The 22,804-nt window shown below is 48.0% G+C and overlaps 1 protein-coding gene across 2 annotated transcripts in view; it reads right to left on the bottom strand.

The window, feature by feature from the left end:
* Nucleotides 1-2,443: 2,443 nt before the first annotated feature.
* The window catches only part of CRAT (carnitine O-acetyltransferase), a 28,049-nt gene continuing 7,688 nt past the window's right edge, over nt 2,444-22,804 (bottom strand). For both annotated transcript variants that reach the window (XM_040406102.1, XM_040406103.1), the window contains 13 exons: nt 21,681-21,941; nt 20,264-20,382; nt 18,222-18,275; nt 17,974-18,139; nt 17,174-17,348; nt 16,591-16,769; nt 16,412-16,512; nt 13,496-13,615; nt 13,195-13,317; nt 6,028-6,163; nt 5,880-5,942; nt 4,036-4,173; nt 2,444-3,491 (listed from right to left, as the gene is read on the bottom strand). In XM_040406102.1, coding sequence (XP_040262036.1) covers nt 3,249-3,491; nt 4,036-4,173; nt 5,880-5,942; nt 6,028-6,163; nt 13,195-13,317; nt 13,496-13,615; nt 16,412-16,512; nt 16,591-16,769; nt 17,174-17,348; nt 17,974-18,139; nt 18,222-18,275; nt 20,264-20,382; nt 21,681-21,941 — 1,878 coding nt within the window. In that variant the 3' untranslated portion in view covers nt 2,444-3,248. The remainder of the gene's footprint in view (nt 3,492-4,035; nt 4,174-5,879; nt 5,943-6,027; nt 6,164-13,194; nt 13,318-13,495; nt 13,616-16,411; nt 16,513-16,590; nt 16,770-17,173; nt 17,349-17,973; nt 18,140-18,221; nt 18,276-20,263; nt 20,383-21,680; nt 21,942-22,804) is intronic.

The following is a 22,804-nucleotide window of genomic DNA, read 5'->3' as shown; positions in this document are numbered from 1 at the left end:
CGAGTGCACTTGGTGTGTCCAGTAGCAGTGACTGGAGAGAGGAGAAGGTTCCAGAAGTGGAACTTGCACTTCTGAAAAATTTATGGCATACCCTAGCTATAAATGTCACAGATGGGAATACCTCTATAATAAATTAAACCATAATGGCCGCTTGATTTTGGGGAAAAACTGAAGTAATACCTATGACCATGAATCTGAAAAGCAGCAGTTTTCGGTTGTGTCTCAGCTGCACAGTGTAGCCGTGATGGGCATGTATGGTATCAAAACTGCATGTGAATAATGTATTTTTTGACACAACGGCAGTAAAACTACAAAAAAAACAGAAACCATTCATTACAGTGACGTGAAAGGCCAGGCCCACACACCCCGGCTGCAGTGTAGACCAGGCCCGCGTGTGTTCTGCTGTGGGGTACTCTCTATAAATAAGGAGTAATCATAAAAAGCGTCACATTATATTCATTAGAAATCTTTTTATCACAGCGACTTACAAAGTAAACATCTCATAGACCCATCTGGTCAGGATTAGATTGTACATTCATAAGACCTCTCCCTCCTCAAGCCCATATAGTATAGTCTATGTCAGGCCACAGATTGCCGTTTGCTGAAGAATAACGTCCTAAGACTGAACAAGTAAAAATAATCACAATGAAGAAATTTACTTTTGGCACGTCTGGGAATTAGAGAGTCATCTCAAGGTGCCCGTAGCACAAAGTGCCGCACGGTTTTATTGCTATTTATGTGGTGAGTAAAAGGTGAAAAAGCGATGTGCACGGTATCCTAAGGCCTGATCACACATCGTTGGCCTGAACTGACAGCGTCACAGGGATGATCTACAATGCTGTTAATTTTGGGTCATTAAAGGGCATCTGTCAGCAGTTTTGTACCTATGACACTGACCTGTTACATGTGCACTTAGCAGCTGAAGGCATCTGTGTTGGTCCCATCTTCATATGTTTCCGCATTGCTGATAAAAATTATGTTTATTATATGGAAATGAGCCTTTAGGAGCAACGGGGGGCGTTACCATTGCACCTAGAGTCTTTGCTGTCCTCTGCAACTGCTGCGCCCTCTACTTTGACAGGATCAGGCAGTGTAAACGTAATCATGCCTAGACCTGTCAAAGTGCAGAGAGAGCTGAGCCTCTAGGTGTAATGGTAACGCCCCTGTTGCTCCTAAAGGCTCATTTGCGTATATCAAAACCTAATGTTTCTCAGTAATGCAGGCACATATAAACATGGGACCAACACAGATGTCTTCAGCTGCCAAGTGCACATGTAACGGGTCAGCCAGGTTCATAGGTACAAAACTGCTGACAGATGCAATTTAAAGTTATAGCAGCACTTGGTATATATTTGAAAGGGTGGGTTTTGTGTACATAATATAGATCCTAAACCCAGCCTTAAAAAGGGGCTGCGGCAAGAGAGTAACCTACCCCATTATGTATCTGATTGGTGGGGTTTTGTCCACTAGGAACCTCACCAATTAGGAGAACGGGGGTTCCCGTAACCTCTGTATGAATGGAACAGCAAGTTGTTGCATGTCCGCTGCCTCTCTACTTATTCGTGATGGACGGCTGGAGGCAGCAGATCACTGTACAGTCCCATTCAGAATTAAAGGGGTAATCCGGTTATATTAAGTCACCCCCTTATGCACAGGAAAGGGCATAACTATAGACTGATGGGTGTGTCCTAATGCTCACAATAATGGGAGCCCCCGGTCCATATTATTTCTATGGGAGTGCTTGTCACCGGAATTCTCATAGAAATGAATAGAGTGGGCCACTTTGTTCATTTCGGCAGGGAGGCTCCAAAGGGTATGGGTCCCCTGCTCTCGTGAGTTGTTGGGGACCCAGCGCTCTTACCAGATAAATTAATGTAACCAGAATACCTCATTAAGCCTATTTTACACTTCACCAGTGTCTTCCCATCTTAAAGGGACTATATAGGATTAGAAAAGCATGGCTGTTTTATTCCAGAAGCAGCGCCGTTCTTATACATAGGATGTGTCTGGTACTGCAGTTCAGCTTAAATAAGGCTCTGTTCACATCACACTTAGGCCTCCTGCACACAAACGTGTGCGACCCGTGGCCGTGCGGCAGCGGATCGGACCCATTCACTTTAATGGGTCCATGATCCAGCCGTTCCGCAAAAAGATAGGACATGTCCTATCTATTTGCGGAACAGAAGTACGGGACGAAACCCCACAGAAGCATTCCGTAGTGGTTCAGTTTCCACTACGCCGGATTTGCGGACCACTGAAGTGAATGGGTCCGCATCAAGTGATGCGGAATGCCACACAGAACGGTGCCCGTGTATTGCGGATCCATAATACGGCAACGGAAACACCTACGGTTTTTTTTTTTGCAGACCCAATGTAACAATGCCTATTCTTGTCTACAAAACAGGACAAGTATAGGACATGTTCTATCTTTTTTTGCGGTGCCGCAGAAACAGACATACTGTCCGCATTTTGGCAGACCCATTAAAAAGGAATTGGTCCGCAACCAATCTGCAAAAAATACAGATCAGATGCGGAGCAACAATACGGGGGTCGTGTAAATGGGGCCTAATGGTGTAATATAACAGAAAAGAAATGCCGACTGACGCCAGAAAGTTTACTCTAGACCATCTGTCGGATTGTGGTGGCTCTATGGCAGGAGCTGCACTATCACACACAGCGGATGGACAGGCGTGGCGCCGTTTCTGGAAAAAATCTACCATGTTTTCTAATCCTGTACCACCCCTCCACAAAGTGACCTGTCATGAACACCCACAATGGAGATCCAGGTCTTTAGAAACCCCTTATCCCATTCTGTGCAACCTGTGTCATACCACGTACGGCCCTCTCGCCCTCGTGTAGCTCACACAAGCACCAGTAAACTCTCTAATATCCTAAATCAGTAAACACAAATATGATAGCAGTTTACCCAGAACGAGCCATAAAACCGCCACCCAAATGCATGCAACATCAGAGTTTAGGATTGGGGCAGATTTAGCAAAACTGTAGCGGGGGCTTTCATTTCCCAAGGAAAGCGGCTATCAGATTGGTGACTACAGGCAGCAGTTTTGATAAACCCCCCTGGTTTCCTTGCTGGATTCAATATTCTGATTAGTATTTAGACCGGCTGACCTGTTACAGTTGCTAGTCCAAAGAAGAGAGGGCACCGCATCTAACTGCTGTAGTCCTTCAATGCTAACCAGCTGGTGCCCGCACTCACAGATGTCCATTTAAACCACCATATTCTGTGGTTAAAGTCTCCAGGCTGCTATAGGGTTAAAGCTTAGACTTATGGGGTGGTCTGAATCAGCTTCTGCAGTATCACAAAGGGCCCGTTCCAAATAATGGGCCATCCTGGCTGCGTTGGTTTCAGCGCAGCTGTTAAACGCGGATACGGAGAAGTTGATGTGATCTTCCATGGGGTTGTAGCAAACGCCGTACCCATCGGGCACCACTGGGCCGAAGCACATGACACAGTCCGTCTTTGCAGGCACCTACAACCAAATACACCGTGTCAGTCAGGGTTACTTCACTTAAAAGGGCATCTGTCAGCAGTTTTGCACCTATGAAACTGGCTGATCTGTTACACGTGCACTTGGCATCTGTGTTGGTCCCAAGTTCATATGTGCCCGCATTGCAGAGAAAAATGAGGTTTTGATATACGCAAATTGCCGTTCCTCCCAGAGGATCTACTCTCCATAATGGTCACTCCCGCTTCGCTTTGACATTAGGAGAAAGCAGGGCCAGGAGTGATTACAATTACACTGCCTGGCCCTGTCAAAGTGCAGAGGGCGTGGCATCTACAAAAAAAAAAAAAAAAAGAAGCTGGGCCTCTAGGTGTAACGGCAACGCCCCCATTGCTCCTAGAGGCTCATTTGCATACATCAAAACCTCATTTTTCTCAGCAATGCGGGCACATAACACGGGACCAACACAGATGTCTTCAGCTGCCAAGTGCACATGTAACAGGTCAGCCAGTGTCATAGGTACAAAACTGCTGACAGATGTCCTTTAATAGGGGTGAGCTAGGTGCTGTACCTGGCTGGTGGAGAGGTTGAAATGCATGGCCACGGCGTAAGACGTATCCATGAAGATCTCCGGAATGCTGACCAAATCCTCAATGGCTTGAAGCTTCAATCCCAGAAGATGGCGGTCTATGGCTTTTCCACCGATTGCCTGTGGCAATGAAAGGAATGAGGGCCTCATGAATGATGTCGTCATTTTACTGTGGAGTCACAAGGCTGGGTTCACACATTGCGGTTTTCTGAAATCTCGCTAGTGTGTTTGTGTGAACCCAGCCTAAAGGGAACCTGTCTGCTCTCCCGACATATCTGGGACTGTATACATGCCCCTCCGATAACAGAAATGGTAACACCCACTTGGCAGTTTATTCATACACTTCCAGGAGGAATAACACAGGAACTGCCCGATAAAGAGTTCCAGGAAAGGGTGCTCCAGACCTGTTCTTTCACATGGCATATACGGATTTAATAAAACAGAGGCGACAGATCCTGTTTATAGAGGTTTTCTGTGTTGTATAGTGCTGGTGGTGCTGTGCAATCATAAAACAGTAGCAGTCACTGATCCTCTTCTACTCCTGTACTGATGCTGCCCGATCCCGACACTCTCCATTTTCTAGTCCAGCATTGACGTTCCGACACGCGGGCATATGACTGCTGCAGCCACTCACAGCTGTAGACAGTCACCACTGCAGCCAGTGATTGGCTGCAGCCGTCATATGTCCGTGTGTCAGAGGATCAGCGAGGTAAGTACTGCTCTTTTTTTTAATCCTTTCCATACTGCAGCGGTTTGCTCACTGTACCCATGTCATTTAATAAATTGAACACCAGCATTTTACACTCATGGGCGCCTTCGTGCGATTTTGCATCAAAGCGCAATGTTGAGTGGAAGAATTAATACATTTTATGCTTTTGTCTAAAAAGTCTGACCCATGCAGAGCCGAAGATGCACGACACCTATAAATGTGCAGAGGTCATGCATGCTAGGTACGCCATCTGCATGCACGTCTCAATCACCAGAACTGAAGAGACCGATGTCAAGAAAGCATTTTTTTTTTTTTTACCTGAAAATAGTTTATTCTCACTATTGGTTTAGTTTGCTGGTAGTTTATCATTTTTTTCTATCACTGATCTAATAGAAAATCAGTTCTCTTCCTGCTCAGCTTGTGCTTATACACATCAGTCAATGTGAACAGGTAGAGCTGCAGTGTAAAGTATGGGGAAAGGACCAAACCGCACCTGCCTGAAGAGACAAGGCTGCCTCAACCTTCAGGCAGACAATGTGGTCAAGGATTATAGAAATGCCCTACCTAATGAAGCAGAGTTGGGATCAACTTAAAAGGGGTCGGTCCATCTCATACATTGGGGGCATATCGCCAATGTCTGATAGGTGTGGGCTCCAGAGGTGGGACCTGCAACTATCAGACATTGGAGGCATATTGCTAGGAAATGCACCCAACGTATGAGATGGGCCAACTCCATTAAAGGGGCCCACAAACAACTTTTATCACATATCCACAGAATAAAATGTATGATCACCGGAGGTCTAACTACTGGGACCCCCGCTGATCACAAGTATGGGGGTCCCCGAAACCCCTGTGTGGATGGAGCAGTAGTATAAATGAGTGACTGTGGGATAGCGCTATAGCCAGCCATTCCACAGAAGGGAATGAAGCGCTGCGCATGCAAATCAACTATCGCTCCATTCCCACAGTGGACTTGGGGGCCTTAATTCTTGTGACTGGGGGGGGGGGGGGGGGGGGGGTCCCAGCATTCATACATTTATCACCTATCCTGTGGATCTTAGGACCATGACGCTCTAAATGTGAAATTTTATGCCATGGGGAATCCTGTTCCACGTACCATGTCTGTGTAGGCACGATGAGCTTGAACCGCCTTCCTCAGCAGATCCACCTTCTCCATGTTCTAAGAAGAGGAAAAGAAGACGAGATGCATGAGACAAGACGCACCTTCTCCTTCAGATAACTGCACAGTCACTGTTGTCGCTCACCTGTTTCCCAGAATCCTCCATTCCTTGCACAAACTCCAGAGACTGCACAGAGGCAGAGCGGATAGTGTCCGTCCTTCCAAGGCGGAACATTCGCAGCGACGCGCTCTCGTAAGTGGCGCAGGCTTGTCCGTACATCCTTCACAGGGGTAAATGATAGGTCAGGGCCCGAGCATGCGGAACATCAGAAATCTCCACAAACACCTGGAAGCTCACGTTGGAAAGGTCTTCATTTTCCAGACAAACCTCGTGCACGTCTGCATTCACGATTCTGCAGGCTCCTGAGCTCACGTCTCCCTGCAGCTCTAGTTTGATCAATGTCTGCACTAAGCTTGCCCTGGTCCTTTGCATTCTGGGAAGTGTAGTCCGGCACTACAACCTGGATGCTGAATGTTAGCAGTTTTTGAGTAGGTATCTGCACGGAAATCCTCATCAAATCCTGTCCTCCAAGGTAGGAAAAAACATAACTCTCCCAGAATGCACTGCAACAGTGGTGTCCAGTAGCAGAATTGTGAATGCAGCTCTGGGCTATAATACAGGCCGCAACTTAAGACAACATAGATAGATATATAGCACTTGACTCAGTCACTGCAAATTTTTAAATTAAGCTTATAGGGGAACTACCCTTCAAGTGTTGATCCGAAGCCAATTAAATCTACCTCTCCTTCCATTGCTCATGAGTTAAAGCCGATAAGCAAGATGCACCACTTCCAGGAACACATTACATTGGGCACGTGATCCCAGCCTGGTGTTAGAACCCGCAGCGTACGTGTGACTCTGAATCTCTCGCCATACTGTAGTTCTATCAAGAGATTCAAACTCATGAGCGTGCTGCAGGTTCTAACACTAGGCTACGATCATGTGCCTGATGTACGGCACGCGATTCCAGAGGGGGCCAGTGCACAGGATTGTAGCGCAACCCGGATAACCCTTTTAAAGGGCATCTGTCAGCAGTTTTGCACCTATGACACTGGCTGACCTGTTACATGTGCTCTTGGCAGCTGACGGCATCTGTGTTGGTCCCATGTTCATATGTGTCCGCACTGCTGAGAAAAATTATTCTCTGAAACTGTCACGCCCTATGCAATTTGATTGACAGGGCCAGACAGGATGATGTTTTCAGTGCCTGGTCCTGTCAATAAAAGTGCAGAGGGCGCAGCAGTTAGAGAAAGCAGAGCCTCTAGGTGTAACGCCAACGCCCCCGTTGCTCCTAGACGCTCATTTTCATTTATTAAAACATTTTTCTCAGCAATGCGGACACATATGAACATGGGACCAACACAGATGCCTTCAGCTGACAAGTGCACATGTAACAGGTCAGCCGGTGTCACAGGTACAAAACTGCTGACAGATGCCCTTGAAAAAAGACATACGTCCATCAGGTTCAACTAAAGGATAGGTGGGGATGCGAATCCCAAAAGGAATTGAGACTCAGATTTCTAATTTTAGCCGTTTATACCTCAATGTGGATTTGAAGCTCTCCCATTTATCCTCAGTATTATTATGTGACAGTAGCTGCTCCCAGTCTATGCCCTGAAATGCTGCCCTCAACCCAGGGAAATTAGCCTTTTTATAATTCAGTGTCTTTGTTCTGCCTGACAGAGTTTCCTCCTTATAGTTTAGGGGGATATAATTATATCACCTAGTGTTTCTCAAACAGTAACATTTCCAACAAGCTCTGCATCATTAGAGATTACCAGATCCAACAGGGCATCGCCCCTAGTGGGAGCTTCTACAGACTGGCCCATAAAGTGGTCCTGCAGCAAGTTGAGGAATTGTCTCCCCTTTGCGGTTGAGGCAGAACCATGACCCCAGTCAATGTCTGGGAAGTTAAAATCTCCCATTATGACCACTGTACCAGCCCGCTCTATTTGGGTATACAGTTGCGTTTCTCTCTCTTCTGTGATATTAGGGGGTCCCGTTAAAATTAGAAACACCCTCCCAAAAAGGTCACTTTTTTTTATTGTAGATTTTTAATGTGTATCTGCAGTAAATCTCATTGGCACACAATTGCAAGGGGACACAATTGCATTTTTAACCCCTTAGTGACAATTAATTTTAGCCTTAAGGACCAATAATATTTCCCTCTGTGTTCTAACAGTCAATTTAAATTTTTTCTTCTGTAATGTTTATTTTTAAGTTGTAGGTTTTTTTAGGAACCATTTTGGGGGTATAATATATACATATATATATTAGTATTAAATAACTTATTTTATGGAATTTTGTTACAGCATTCACTGTGTGGAAAAAAAGGAGACTTTTGTATTACTTACCAGTAAAGTCTCTTTCTCGCTCTTCCTTGGGGGACACAGGAAACCATGGGTATAGCTCATCTCCCTAGGAGGCGTGACACTAAGTGAAGACTGTTAAGCCCCTCCTCCATCAGCTATACCCTTCAGCCTGGAGAAGAGACTGCCAGTTGCGTGTCCAAGTAGTGAAAGATAACCACCAACCGGAAAAGAACTGTCGAGCCCCAACGGGGGCAACCAAGCCGGAACCACAACTGTAACCCAAATGAAGGGCGGGTGCTGTGTCCCCCAAGGAAGAGCGAGAAAGAGACTTTACTGGTAAGTAATACAAAAGTCTCCTTTTCTCGCCCATATTCCTTGGGGGACACAGGAAACCATGGGACGTTCCAGAGCAGTCCCAGAAGGGAGGGACCAGAACAAACTCAACCAACACCAGAGGCATCAATCAACTGCCGCCTGCAACACCAGACGGCCTAAAGCAGCGTCAGCCGACGCATGAGTATGCACCCTGTAGAACTTGGTGAAGGTGTGCAAGGAGGACCAAGTGGCCGCCTTGCAAATCTGCTCCGTAGAAGCCCGATTCCTCTGAGCCCAGGAAGCCCCGACCGCTCTAGTGGAGTGAGCGGTAACACCAAGGGGCGGAACCTTGCCCTTGGCGAGATAAGCCTCAGTAACAGCCATCTTGACAAAACGGGCGATAGCCACTTTGGATGCCGCCATCCCTCTGCGCGACCCTTCCGGGACCACAAAGAGCGAGTCAGTATGCCTGAAAGAGCTGGTTACTTCCAGGTAAATCTTGAGCGCCCTGACAACGTCCAGGCGATGAAGCTTCCTCTCCGCGGGTGGGAAGGGGAAGGACACAAAGAGGGGAGAACGATGTCCTCGTTCAGATGAAAGGCGGAGACCACCTTAGGAAGGAAGGAAGGGACCGGACGAAGAACCACCTTGTCCTGGTGGAAACACTTGGAAAGGTTCCAGACAGGAGAGTGCAGCCAATTCGGACACCCTCCGAAGAGAGTGACGGCTACAAGGAAAATAACCTTGCAGGACAGAAGTCGCAAGGAAACCGTCCGCAGAGGCTCGAAAGGGGAAGCCTGGAGCGCTGAGAGAACCAGGTTCAGGTCCCAGGGCGGTACCGGAGGACGGTACGGGGGAACCGCGTGAGCCACGCCCTGAAGGAAGGTCTTGACAGGACCAAGGGGGGCCAGTGGGCGCTGAAAACAAAATGGACAGCGCAGACACCTGACCCTTCAAAGAACTAAGGCCAGCCCTTGGGCCAGTCCGCTCTGCAGGAAGGACAAAACGGTGGGGAGAGAAAAGCGGAGCGGAGGAATCCCCAGATCGGCACAGAACCCCAAAAAGGTCCTCCAGGTCCTATAATAAGATCCTAGAAGAGGACGGCTTACGGGCGCGGGATCATGGTGCGGACGACGTCCGCAGAAAAACCCCTACGCGTCAGGACGTGGTCTCAACAACCACGCCGTCAAACGTAGGGACCCTAAACGCGGGTGGAAGATCGGTCCCCTGAGAGAGAAGATCTTCCCTGTCGGGGCAGCGGCCAGGGCGCGTCTGCCAGGAGCAGCATGAGGTCGGCATACCAAGACCGGCGGGGCCAGTCCGGAGCGACCAGAATCACCGAGACGCCTTCCCGCCGCTATCTTCCGAAGGACCTTGGGCAGGAGAGGGATGGGAGGGAATATGTATGGGCGCGCGAAGCCTCGCCAAGGAAGAACGAGGGCGTCGGCTCCGCAAGCTCCCGGATCCCTGGCCCTGGACAGATAGGCGGGGACCTTGTGATTGAATTATGAGGTCCACGTCCGGTATGCCCCACGAAGGTCAAATGGCCTCGAATACCTCCGGGTGAAGAGACCACTCGCCGGGTCGACGGTGGTGCGACTGAGGAGCGTGCAATAAGGGCTCCCGCATCAAGGAGGCCTACACAAACAAAATTCCCGGCCCGAATAATAAGCTGTGCCAAGGAACGTAGGTCCTGGATGGGGACGTCCGAGTCCAACTCCTGTTCCAGCTGCGCACCCCCAAGCAGAGATTGCTTCCCTGCCCAAGCAGAGGCAAAAACCGGTCTGAGAGCAGAACGGAGGCAGCAAAAATGCCCTTGGAAAGGGTCTCCATGGGACGGTCCTCCGCTGACTGAAGAGAGGACCCGTCGGGAACAGGGATGGCCGGTGTTCTTTGACAGCCGGGCCACAGGGGGGTCCACCTTGGGTGGGGAAGACCATGTGGCCACGACATCGGCTGGAAAGGGATAGCAATGTCCAGCTTCTTGGGGCTGACAAAACGGGCGTCCGGGCGAGCCCAAGCCTTAGACACCACAGAGGAGAAATCAGAGTGGATTGGAAAGGACTTTTGAGGCTGCCTGGGTCTGATAAAGGAGACGCTAGCTGCGTCAGAGCTAGGGGGATCATCCTGCACCTTAAAGGTGTCACGAATATCAGAGATGAGCTGACCCATCGCTGAGGCTAGCTTGGACGGCAGGGGCCGAGTCCATTTCCAAAATCTGAAACCGCCAATTCACCTTCAGAGAGCGAATCCTTTGGAGAGGAGAGGCCCGTCTGGGTGCGCACGCGTGGCGGAGAGAGTGAGGCCTCAGAGGAGGAGGCTCGCTCTACTCTAGAACGCTTCTGAGAGTGCCTAGCTCGGGAGGGGTCACTAAGAGAGAGTGAACCCGCTGCAGCGGCAGAAGCAGTGGACCCGGAGGGCGCGACAGTCAGAGAGGCGTCCTGCGGGGTAGGTGGCCTGTCTATTAGGCGGCCCACGACATGAGTGAGGCTTTCCACGGCCTGGGACAGGGATCTAGCCCAGTCAGGCGGGTCAGAGGAAGCAGGGAGCGACACAGCGGGCGACTGAGGCTGCGGTGGAGCTCGGCATGCAGTACAGTGCGGATCAGACTGCCCCCGGGGAAAGGGTTCCCTACAAGCAGTACAGGCATGGTACCAAGGCTTGGCGGCTGCAGAAGGGTCTGACATGGTGGAAAAAAAGATGTTGCACTTAAAGTGGGAGACCCCAAGAAAAGTGGTGGCACGGAGGGGGGTTAACAGTCCTACCAGACCCGGATGATGCAAGTGGCAGCGGGTAAGGGGAACAGACTGAGGAGGCTGTGGAGGAAAGGCAGCAGAACGGAGATGAATGGCTTCAGGGATCGCACGGCAGAGAGGATTCCACGCAGCACTGAGAAGTGGAGCCCGATGAAACCGGAAGTAGCGGAGCGCATGTAGGGAGCTCCGCCCCCCCTCTGCCGCGCTGAAGAAGAAGCAGAGCCGCGCGCGGCGCGCGGCAAAATGATTTTAAACCCCCAAGGATGATGAAGTGCCGGCCTGAAATGGCGCCGTTCACGCCAAGTAAGCGGCCCCCGCCGCGCCTGGATGTGGCAGACGGCTTGCTTTTTTTTTTTTTTTTTTTTTCCTGCAGCCGTCCCCTGAAGGCAGCGTCCCTGCCAAGGACTTGCCCAGATAAACTCCCCTGCCCGGTAACGGTCCCGATAGCAGTGGCCATCTAGCAGTGGCCAAGGGGGATGTAGCAGTGGCCATGGGAGCCCAGGAGGCCTGTAGCAGCGGTGGGAGGGAGGAAGGGGAGGCTGGAGCAGCCACTCTCACCATACGCTGTCTTCGCCCTCAGTCCATCCAGCGGGGGTCGCCCCTTCAGCTCCTGGCACCGCAGTGGCAGGAAGCCGGGGGAGGGACTTGGCGTGCGGACGACCCTGAGCTGGCGGGACGCAGGGGAGCGAGGCTGCCCTGGTCCACCTTGTCTTCTGTGGGGGAGGCGGCAGTGCGGAATTACCGGCACTGGCGCAACTCAACCCCGGGAGAAACAGAGGGGTCTAATGCGCCTCTGTTGTCCCTGTAGGTAGAAAAAAATCGAATTAAAAACAACAAATAACGCAAAAATAAAAAATCATAGGAAAACAACCCTGCATAAGCAGGGGGTGTCTTGCCTCCTTGGACACTAAGCAAAAACTGGCAGTCTCTTCTCCAGGCTGAAGGGTATAGCTGATGGAGGAGGGGCTTACAGCTTTCACTTAGTGTCACGCCTCCTAGGGAGCAGAGCTATACCCATGGTTTCCTGTGTCCCCCAAGGAATATGGGCGAGAAATAATTGTATTATGTGGGTCCATGCATTGATCATAATGCCACATTTCTATATATTTATTACTGTTTTCCCTTTCCTCCTGCAGGTTGTCAGCTCTGCAACTGCTCCCTCATTCTCCTCCAGACTGACAGGGAAGGGGGAGCAGTTACTTTTTGCTGCTCATATCCCTGGTTTGTATTGTTTGAAAGCCGACATCCCAAGCACTCAAAACAATGCAATATCCTCAGTACAGGGGAAGATATCACTGTTAGAAATCGGGATGCAGCTGAAAGTGAAAGCAGGTTTTACCCATGATTATTCCAGACTCGATTTCTAACAGTGATATCTCCTCAGTTGCTTGGAATAATGCTGTCATTTTGGTCTTGTATAAAAGCCTGTCAGCCTTTAAGCAAAACCATTTCTATGCTTCTAGCTGCTACCATTCATGAGATAGCAGCAGCTAAAGGAACCCCCCCCCCCCCCTCCTCACGTCTGCCCGAGCTGAGCTCAGACAGAACAGCTAGGTGGTTAATTGTCATTAGAAGTCCAGGCCAAACTCCCAGCTCATCATTCATGGTCTCCCAACCTGTAGCCCTTTAGCTGTTGTGAAACCCCAACTCCCAGCCTATCCTGACAGCTGTAGAACCTCAGATGGGACACCAATAAATATCTTTCTCCAGTCTAGATAGAAACCACATGTCTACAAATAATCTTCCCTCGGAGACTTTTCCCCTGCTGCACCCATTATGATTAGGTTTTGGACTATCCTACTGTCCAGAGGATTCACAATCAGTATAACAGAGGGGTCATCGTGGTAAATAGTGGCATGAAACCTTACCGGAAATAGGCCAGCTGGAGCGCCACCTGGATAAAGGCATCTGGGCTCAGCTTCTCTGCCTTCGGAAAATTTTTCCCAAAAACGTCAAAAACAAACACCTTGACATCCAGGTCGTGAACCATTCTAAAAAAGGGAAACAAATGAAATGAGCAGAGAAGCAGCACAGAGCAAGCGCTGGCAGGCCGGGTCTCAGGTCACCCTTTCAAATGTTACATTAACCATTTCCTGCCTGATAATCTGCACAAATAACGTTCTACAAAGTGAGGTGAACAATTAGGTCGTATCCTTGAGTTCTGCTCACATGTTCAGGTTTTGCTTGGCTTTCTCAATGTCATTCTTGATTTCTGGAGTGATGTTGAAGCGAAGTTTTTTTGGCATTGGCAGAGGAATCATCGGCGACCTCACCAGATCAGGCTTCGTCCTGCATAGGAAAAATATATATAAGGATTTTATTATATGCAAATGAGCCTCTAGGAGCAACGGGGGTGTTGCCCTTACACCTGGAGGCCCTGCTCTCTCTCTGCATTTTGATTGACAGGTTCAGACATAGTGCCTGACCCCATCAAGGCAGCATAAACGTGATTTATATTATCTTGCAAAATACAGGAACGATAAACAATTTAATACATTTTCATTATTATTTATCTTTATCATTTAAAGTGGGTTTCAAGGACTTAGATAATTAGGACCTGTCCTCAAGATGGGTCACCTGTATCAGATTGTGGGGTGCTGGCACCCTGCATCTCCACCGATTAGCTGTTTCTGGCAGCTGCAGGGCCAGAAACTATACCATGTACGGAGCTGGAGGCAGAAGGCTCTTTTTCTCATTGCCCCCCATAGAATGGACTATTCTAGTCTGCAAAATGGACCAGAATAAAGACATGTTCTATAACTTGCGGAACGGAAAAATGGATTCACAAAAAACACTGATGTGTACGTGGACCCATAGAAATGAATGTGTTCGTGTGCATGAAGCTTTCTTATCTTATTTTGCAGAGCACATTGCAGAGATTATAATGGGTTCTGTTGGGTTTGTCTTGGTGTCCTGCATTTTACCGAAAAAAAAAAAAATATATAATAAAATCCAGCGTGCTGTGCTATTTTACCCTGCAAATTTGACAGAATCTGCATCCTAATGGAATCGCTCAGTGCAGATATAGGCTTACAGTTGGAGACTAAATCGGTGGACCCAAGTGTGCGGTGGTGTCAAACTTCAATATAACGTATAAACTTATTAGATCTCTCTCATAATTTAGATTTCTTAAACCGAAAATAACAGACGGACACCAACAGTGTTCAACGGACCCCAGTGACTTATAAAGGGATGTGTTGGGTTTCTTCATTTTGATGGGAAGGATGATGCTGCACTATTCTTCTAAGCAGAATCTCTTAGGCTCTGTTCACACTTGCATCAAATACATGCACACCGAAAAGCCTGGAGGTGCTGAATAGATATGCCAGCAATAGGATTTTAACTAATAATTAGCACATTTTGTACAAATTAATTATATATATTATATATATTATTATATATATATATATATATATATATATATATATATATATATATATATATATACACTGCGTGCAGAATTATTAGGCAAATGAGTATTTTGACCACATCATCCTCTTTATGCATGTTGTCTTACTCCAAGCTGTATAGGCTCGAAAGCCTACTACCAATTAAGCATATTAGGTGATGTGCATCTCTGTAATGAGAAGGGGTGTGGTCTAATGACATCAACACCCTATATTAGGTGTGCATAATTATTAGGCAACTTCCTTTCCTTTGGCAAAATGGCTCAAAAGAAGGACTTGACAGGCTCAGAAAAGTCAAAATAGTGAGATATCTTGCAGAGGGATGCAGCACTCTTAAAATTGCAAAGCTTCTGAAGCGTGATCATCGAACAATCAAGCGTTTCATTCAAAATAGTCAACAGGGGTCGCAAGAAGCGTGTGGAAAAACCAAGGCGCAAAATAACTGCCCATGAACTGAGAAAAGTCAAGCGTGCAGCTGCCAAGATGCCACTTGCCACCAGTTTGGCCATATTTCAGAGCTGCAACATCACTGGAGTGCCCAAAAGCACAAGGTGTGCAATACTCAGAGACATGGCCAAGGTAAGAAAGGCTGAAAGACGACCACCACTGAACAAGACACACAAGCTGAAACGTCAAGACTGGGCCAAGAAATATCTCAAGACTGATTTTTCTAAGGTTTTATGGACTGATGAAATGAGAGTGAGTCTTGATGGGCCAGATGGATGGGCCCGTGGCTGGATTGGTAAAGGGCAGAGAGCTCCAGTCCGACTCAGACGCCAGCAAGGTGGAGGTGGAGTACTGGTTTGGGCTGGTATCATCAAAGATGAGCTTGTGGGGCCTTTTCGGGTTGAGGATGGAGTCAAGCTCAACTCCCAGTCCTACTGCCAGTTTCTGGAAGACACCTTCTTCAAGCAGTGGTACAGGAGGAAGTCTGCATCCTTCAAGAAAAACATGATTTTCATGCAGGACAATGCTCCATCACACGCGTCCAAGTACTCCACAGCGTGGCTGGCAAGAAAGGGTATAAAAGAAGAAAATCTAATGACATGGCCTCCTTGTTCACCTGATCTGAACCCCATTGAGAACCTGTGGTCCATCATCAAATGTGAGATTTACAAGGAGGGAAAACAGTACACCTCTCTGAACAGTGTCTGGGAGGCTGTGGTTGCTGCTGCACGCAATGTTGATGGTGAACAGATCAAAACACTGACAGAATCCATGGATGGCAGGCTTTTGAGTGTCCTTGCAAAGAAAGGTGGCTATATTGGTCACTGATTTGTTTTTGTTTTGTTTTTGAATGTCAGAAATGTATATTTGTGAATGTTGAGATGTTATATTGGTTTCACTGGTAAAAATAAATAATTGAAATGGGTATATATTTGTTTTTTGTTAAGTTGCTTAATAATTATGCACAGTAATAGTCACCTGCACACACAGATATCCCCCTAAAATAGCTAAAGCTAAAAACAAACTAAAAACTACTTCCAAAAATATTCAGCTTTGATATTAATGAGTTTTTTGGGTTCATTGAGAACATGGTTGTTGTTCAATAATAAAATGAATCCTCAAAAATACAACTTACCTAATAATTCTGCACTCCCTGTATATATATATATATATATATATATATATATATATATATATACACACTTTTTATAATGATATTAAAAGCTCTTACGTGTATTCAACGACGTGGTCGACCAAGGCCACAATGGGTGGTCCTTCTGCAGGAGCGTGTTCATACACCAGCCCACATGACCCATCCTCTGATACTATGAACTGAGCACAGACAGGATATATAATGGCCAATCAACTACAAATTCTGCTCCTATATCCTACTACAGTTGCCTCTCCTACCTGAAGGGTTTTGTCAAACCACCGGTTGCCAGTGTTCAGGCGGCTGCCTCCGCCATGCAGCATCTGAGCGGCCACTCGGCTCTTGTAGTGATCATCAGAGACCTTGGGTATTGGACCATCCAGGCACACGGTGAAGATGCTCTTCTGGATTGAGCGCACTGACTCCTTATTTGTTTTATCTAGTTATAAAAGTTAAGGCATCAGAGGCGTAACATGAAGCTCCTGTCCACAGGATAGGGAATAACTATTAGATCAGTGGAGGTCGGGTCATGATCACAATATTGGAGACCCCATAAACCTCAGAGCCCCCTGTAATAAACACAAGGTCAAGCATGCGCACTGCTACTCCGTTCAGCTCTATGGGAGTTCTGGAAATAGGAGCGTTGTACTCAGTTGTCTCCAAAGCTCCACAGACATGAATGGAGCAGAAGTCATCATATCCAACCTGCTAATCTGTTCATTTCAGGGCGTGTGGGGTCCCTGTTCTCGTAATCGATGGGGGTCCCTGCTGAAGGTATAGTTATTCCCCCATCTTGCAACAACCGTGATACCCTTTTAGGCTGACAAAGTGTCTTCATCTCACCTTTGATAAGGTTGTTGTAGGCCTTGGCCCAGCTGTTCCTGTGATTGGAAGTCAAGATGCCGATGGGCTCCTTGTTCGACTGTAGGGAGGTCCCCCAGATCTTTTCCAGTTGAATAAAAATCTGATCGACGGTGAGGGGGCTTCCATCACTGTTGTACACGTCCAGTTCAAAAAACTGAGGAGATAAGGACAGTAAACACCATGTAAAGAACTAGGACATAGACAAGTGGGAAATCCATTATATAGTCTGAAAATGGCCTTACACAGGAGATAACTCATTCATTCGGCCAACAGCTACCTCTCCTGATCCTCTCATATGTTTGCATACTCAGCCGGGCATGCATGTGTACTGAATGGGGAGAAAGGAGAAGGCTGCTGTCAGATTCCTCTGGCAGTGGCTTATCTCCTTGCTCATCATCAGTTGGTCAGGGAAGTCGGGAGGCCCAGTACACATTAGATGGTCGGTGGCTTTGGCCGACATAGATCCAATGTGCAACACATAAAATGCCACACAGCGCAGACAGTACAGTCTGTAATAAATGCAATATCTTGGCAAGTCAAGTGGAAGGAGAGGGTAATGAGGAGTCCTGACCATGCTGCCACTTACCTTTCCTGGCAGGATGCCATCTTAACCCAGTTCAGAACGCCTCATTACCCTCTCCTTCCACTCCAATGTGTATGGGCAGCGTTAGCATTTGTCATATTCAAATTCATAGTCAAACTTCTGAGCCTCGTGGTTGATCTTGGTGTCCAAGCTGAGAAGAGAGCAGTGTGCGTATACAGTATCCAGTAGGCCTTACCTGGAAGTTATGGACCACAGTTATGTGAGTGGGGGGCTTCTTCACTTGGCTGTAGTTGACCACGGAGTCACGCTTTGGGCCAGGAATTCGACACGATGATAGAATTTGATAGTACTGATTCATACATAGCGGTTTACCACCCAGATATTCCACGGGGATGGTCTCACTGTAATCAACAGGAAGACACAATCCATTAGGCCCGTAGACATGTCCATCAGAGGTTCTGACTACACCAGTTTATTACTCACTTGTCTATCATGGCTTTGAAGTCCAGAACGCCCTTAATCAGCTTCGCCGCAAATCTATAAGAAGAAACCGAATTCATTATACAACAAAGCGAGAACATTAGGACGATGGCGATGCTGGGGCTTAAGGGACAGTGCAGCAAATTACCTCTGCCATAGACGCAGACCCTACGACTACCAGGTGGTCGGTGGTGCACTGGGGTCCCACACAGAGGCCGTCACACTGTGAGCGGGGGAGACTTACATACACCAGTCTAAAGCCAGGACCTATGATTTGTCCGTACACCCCTGACCACATAGGCTTGTGGGATTCTACATTGATGGAACCAAGGAAATGAGGCTCTGGAAAACGTTAAAGAAGCCCCTAGACATAAGAGAACGTTCGGCTGAACTACATAGATCAGAAGGAGATGGATGGCTGACCGACATCTCCGGCACTATTCATCCAAATTATCTAATTCATATTTCTCCTGCAGAAGACTAGTAGGGTCTGACAGGCCCCAGAGCCTTGTAAATGGGGGTGGTAGGTGCATTCTGTATTAAAGGGGTTTTTCACACCTTAGGTCATCAATATCTGATCATAGGGTTCTAATAATCTTCTTTTGTAAGGGGCCGTGGTGCACGGTTGAGTGCTGCAGCCCCTTCCTTGCCTGGCAACGTCACACCTCTCAGGCACATGGCCTTCCTGCAGCTCCGTCCTTTTCCAGTGATTGGGCCCGAGCTGCAATTCCAAGCACAGCCACTATTCAATGTATGGCGCTGTGCTCAGTATACTATGAAGAGGCGACAGAGTTCGTCCCCAGCGCAGTGCCCCCTTCCAACAGCTGATCGTGGGGGGTGTCTAGAATCAAACCTCTACGATCCAATTTTGATGAGCTATCCTGAGCTACCCTTAATACCTGGAAAACCCTTAAACGGGTTATCCAACCTCTATAATGCCCCCCAAAATGCCCGGGTCCCTCACACAGGTTATACTTACCTCGCTCCGCAGCACCTGCTTCGCTTCTGATGCCCGCACGACCACCGCATCTCTCTGTTGCGCGGATCAAAACATCCAGCAATGGGGGGTGGGTAGTTAGTCAATAGCAGGACGCAACAGGAACGAGCCTCCCTAGCGTCACCCGCGATGCTAGGTAGGCTCATTCCCGTCACAGCCTGCTATTGGCTGCCCCCTCCCCCCCGTATGTTTTGATCCGTGCAATAAAGAGATTCAGCGGCGGCCGTGCATCAGAAGCCTGGGCATTATAGGGGTTGAATAACCCCTTTAAGGACCACCACTGTACATGTACAGCGGAAGTCCGGGGTTTAAACATGGCTGAGCAGGAAAGAAGACCCTGTACCACTTGGAGACCCCAAAAACGAATGGAGTGTCAGACTGGGCATGCGCACTGCCCCGAGACAACTGAGGACAGAACTCCCACAGAGAAGAATGGAGCGACGGTGTGTGTGACCGATCTGCTGCTCCGTTCATTTAGGGGGGCTCCAAGGGGAAAAAGGTCCCCGTTCTTCTGTCCCAGCGGTAGGACACAAGAACTGATCTAATGGCTATCCCCTATCCTTTTATAGGGGATCCCTTGTAACAAGCGGAATATTCCTTTAAAATCAGTGGCATCAGTCAATAGGAACCTGACAGCAATGGCAGCTGTACGCTGTGTGTGTCCAGATCAGACCAGTCCCATATGGGGAGAATATTGCTTTGCTAATTGCGATGGAGACATATCTCCGTCCACGGGCTGTACTATTGAATATCCATATGAACAGAACCCACTCTGACCGGGTCATATTACGATCCCCCGCACTGACGAGGAGGAGGAGGGGGGACAATCTTGAGGTCGGAGCGATAGCTGCGCCGTGATTATACGTGGAGGAGGGTCTGGAAGGAACTGCCTCCCATAAATCTCCCTGGACTTTATTTTGAGACGTGTGGAAACAGCTGCCGAGTAAAGTGTGGCAAAGGTCACCCTGGATAGGGGTCAATTACCTCCTCCTGCTGCTACGGGAGAGACAAAGGTCACTGTACGAGACAAGTGCAGATTGAAACTTACCTTAGCTGCCCCTGGCGGTCTGCAAAATCTTGCTTTGGTAAAACCACCCCGGGGCTAGAGTGCACCACCACCGGCAGGCGGTATTCTAGGTAAGCCGTCTGCAGCCACCAGTCGGCGAGCTGAGGAGAACCAAAGAAGAGGTCGTCAGACAGGAACGTAATGAGGGAAAACGTCCCCACCCCAAACGGCTGTAAGAAAGTGTACGCCATGTCTCATGAAGACCCCGCTTGGTGTCAGTATCATGGCATACAAAGATAGGGGGGGGTGGCCTCACTTGGTGTCAGTACCCAGTTTTCACATGAAGACCCCCTCTGTCCATATGCTATCATGGCATACGGACATAGATGGGGGTCCCCCCACCTGGTGTCAGTATCAGGGCTGTGGAGTCAGAGTCGAGGAGTCGGAGGAAATTTTGGGTACCTGGAGTCGGAGTCGGCAAACAATGCACCGACTCCGACTCCTACTAAATTTAGATTGGAATAAAAAAAAAAAAAAAAGCCATCCTTGTTTATCCAGAGATCGTTAGTGATGTGGCCAGAATAGTTACTGCAATGCCACCCACCCAAGTCAGTGTCGAAAGATTATTTTCAGCCCTAAAAATAATAAAGTCTGACTTAAGAGCCTCTGTGAAAGAGGATCTGGCAGAGGCAATTCTCTTCCTTAGAACTCTACATTGAATTGATTTGCATTTGCTAAGCCTATAACTACATTTCAAGATTAATATAAACCATTTCTAGGTTTTACAGATTTTGTTTTTGGTTCATTATAGATAAGCTTTGTTTTTGTTCTAAAACAACCAAATAATGTGGTTTGTATTTTTGAACTGGTAAAGATCCTGTTCCTGATGTTTATGCCTGCTGCTACTATCCAGCCACTTGATTGATTAATAAAAAAAAATTAATAAAACTTTGTTTTCATTGTGTTTGTCTTTTGCTTAAACTGTGCAATACAGTAGACTGTTGGCTTCCCAGCCAGTAGTCCTGTGGTAGGTTGCGTTTCTTTCCCTCAAGGAATGTATAAAATACATTCGCATATTAATACAGAGGAGTCGGAAGTACATAAAACTGAGGAGTCGGAACATTTATCTACCGACTCCACAGCCCTGGTCAGTATCATGGCATACAGGGGGGTCCCCCCGCTTGGTGTCAGTATCATGGCATACAAACATGGGGGGGGGGGGGTCGCCTCACTTGGTGTCAGTACCTAGTTTTCACATTAAGACCCCCTCTGTCCATATACTCTATCATGGCATACAAACATAGGGGGAGGGGGGGGGGGGGGTCGCCTCACTTGGTGTCAGTACCTAGTTTTCACATTAAGACCCCCTCTGTCCATATACTCTATCATGGCATACGGACATAGAGGCCCCCCCCCCCCCCCCACTTGGTGTCAGTATCAGTGGTGCAGGTGGCAGTACCCAGTTTTCAGTCTTCTGCGCTCTCCTCTCAAGCCTCTTCTGCAGCCGCTCGCCCACTCCAGATGTCCGGAAGTCCTCCACCAGCTGGCTGGTGTGGTGCCATTCATCTTCAGGGACCAGAGGTTTCAAGGCCAGAAGGTACTTGTCCAGCGTCTGTTGCAATTGGGGTACGGGAAGGTTTGGCAACCCCTCTTGGTGTGCCAAGTACCTACCTGGCAGCTTCACCAAGGAGACGGGCCTCACCAAGCGGGCCGGCCTGGCCTGAAAAAAAAAATAATAATAAAGTAAGTTCATCAGTACTACTGGAGGAAAAAAAACAAAAACAAAAAAACACTGCTTCTGGTATTACGGGTCAGCCCAATTTACTTAAACGTTGGCTGTGACTATACTGCAATACCAGATGAAGCCTGTGGACAAGGGAGGCGCCAGGGCGGATATCCGATGTAGAGATAAGTGGTGTCAGATATCTGGCGGCTTCTTATCTCTTCCCACTGAAATAAGGAGTCAAAGTCTGCAGCAGGCGGCCATCTGAATAGTTATGTAATGTTTATGGCCAAAGACAACTGAGGGCCCCGTGCACATTAGATGACAGATAGGGCCACCTAACATGCGTGACGCCGGCCCCCCAACTCTCCTCTAGATGAAGGATCGGGCAAACTGAATTTCAATTCCCAATCCTTTTGTTCTGGCAGGAGACAAGCCGTCATGAGAGGCGTCTGGTTTTCTCATTTCCTGCCATTCAAAACACATGCATACTAAGCCGAGGATGCATGTGTAGGGGGAAGCTGGGAGAAGTGGCGTTCCGCTGACCGATGTAGAAGGTGGGGTGATACCTGCAGATAAAAACCTCCAGATTTGTAGCCGGGTTAATACATTTCCAAAAGAATTTCCGTTTTTTGCTTCTTCTCTGATTTTTGGTTTAGTGTCTTAGTAAAAGGAGTTGTCCCACGAGAAAGAGTCTACATTTTTCAAACCAGCACCTGGATCTGAGTACTTTTGTAATTGTAAATGTCATTAAAAATGCAGCACAGCCACTGAGCTATGCCATGAAGTCAATCTGTATAGCGCCACCTGCTGTCTCTTCTTTTCTTCATCTCTCTGTCCACCTCGTTAAGGTGGACAGA

This window comes from Bufo bufo, chromosome 8 (assembly GCF_905171765.1).
Source record: "Bufo bufo chromosome 8, aBufBuf1.1, whole genome shotgun sequence".
Taxonomy (NCBI): domain Eukaryota; kingdom Metazoa; phylum Chordata; class Amphibia; order Anura; family Bufonidae; genus Bufo; species Bufo bufo.
This window is presented reverse-complemented; position numbering and strand designations above follow the sequence as displayed.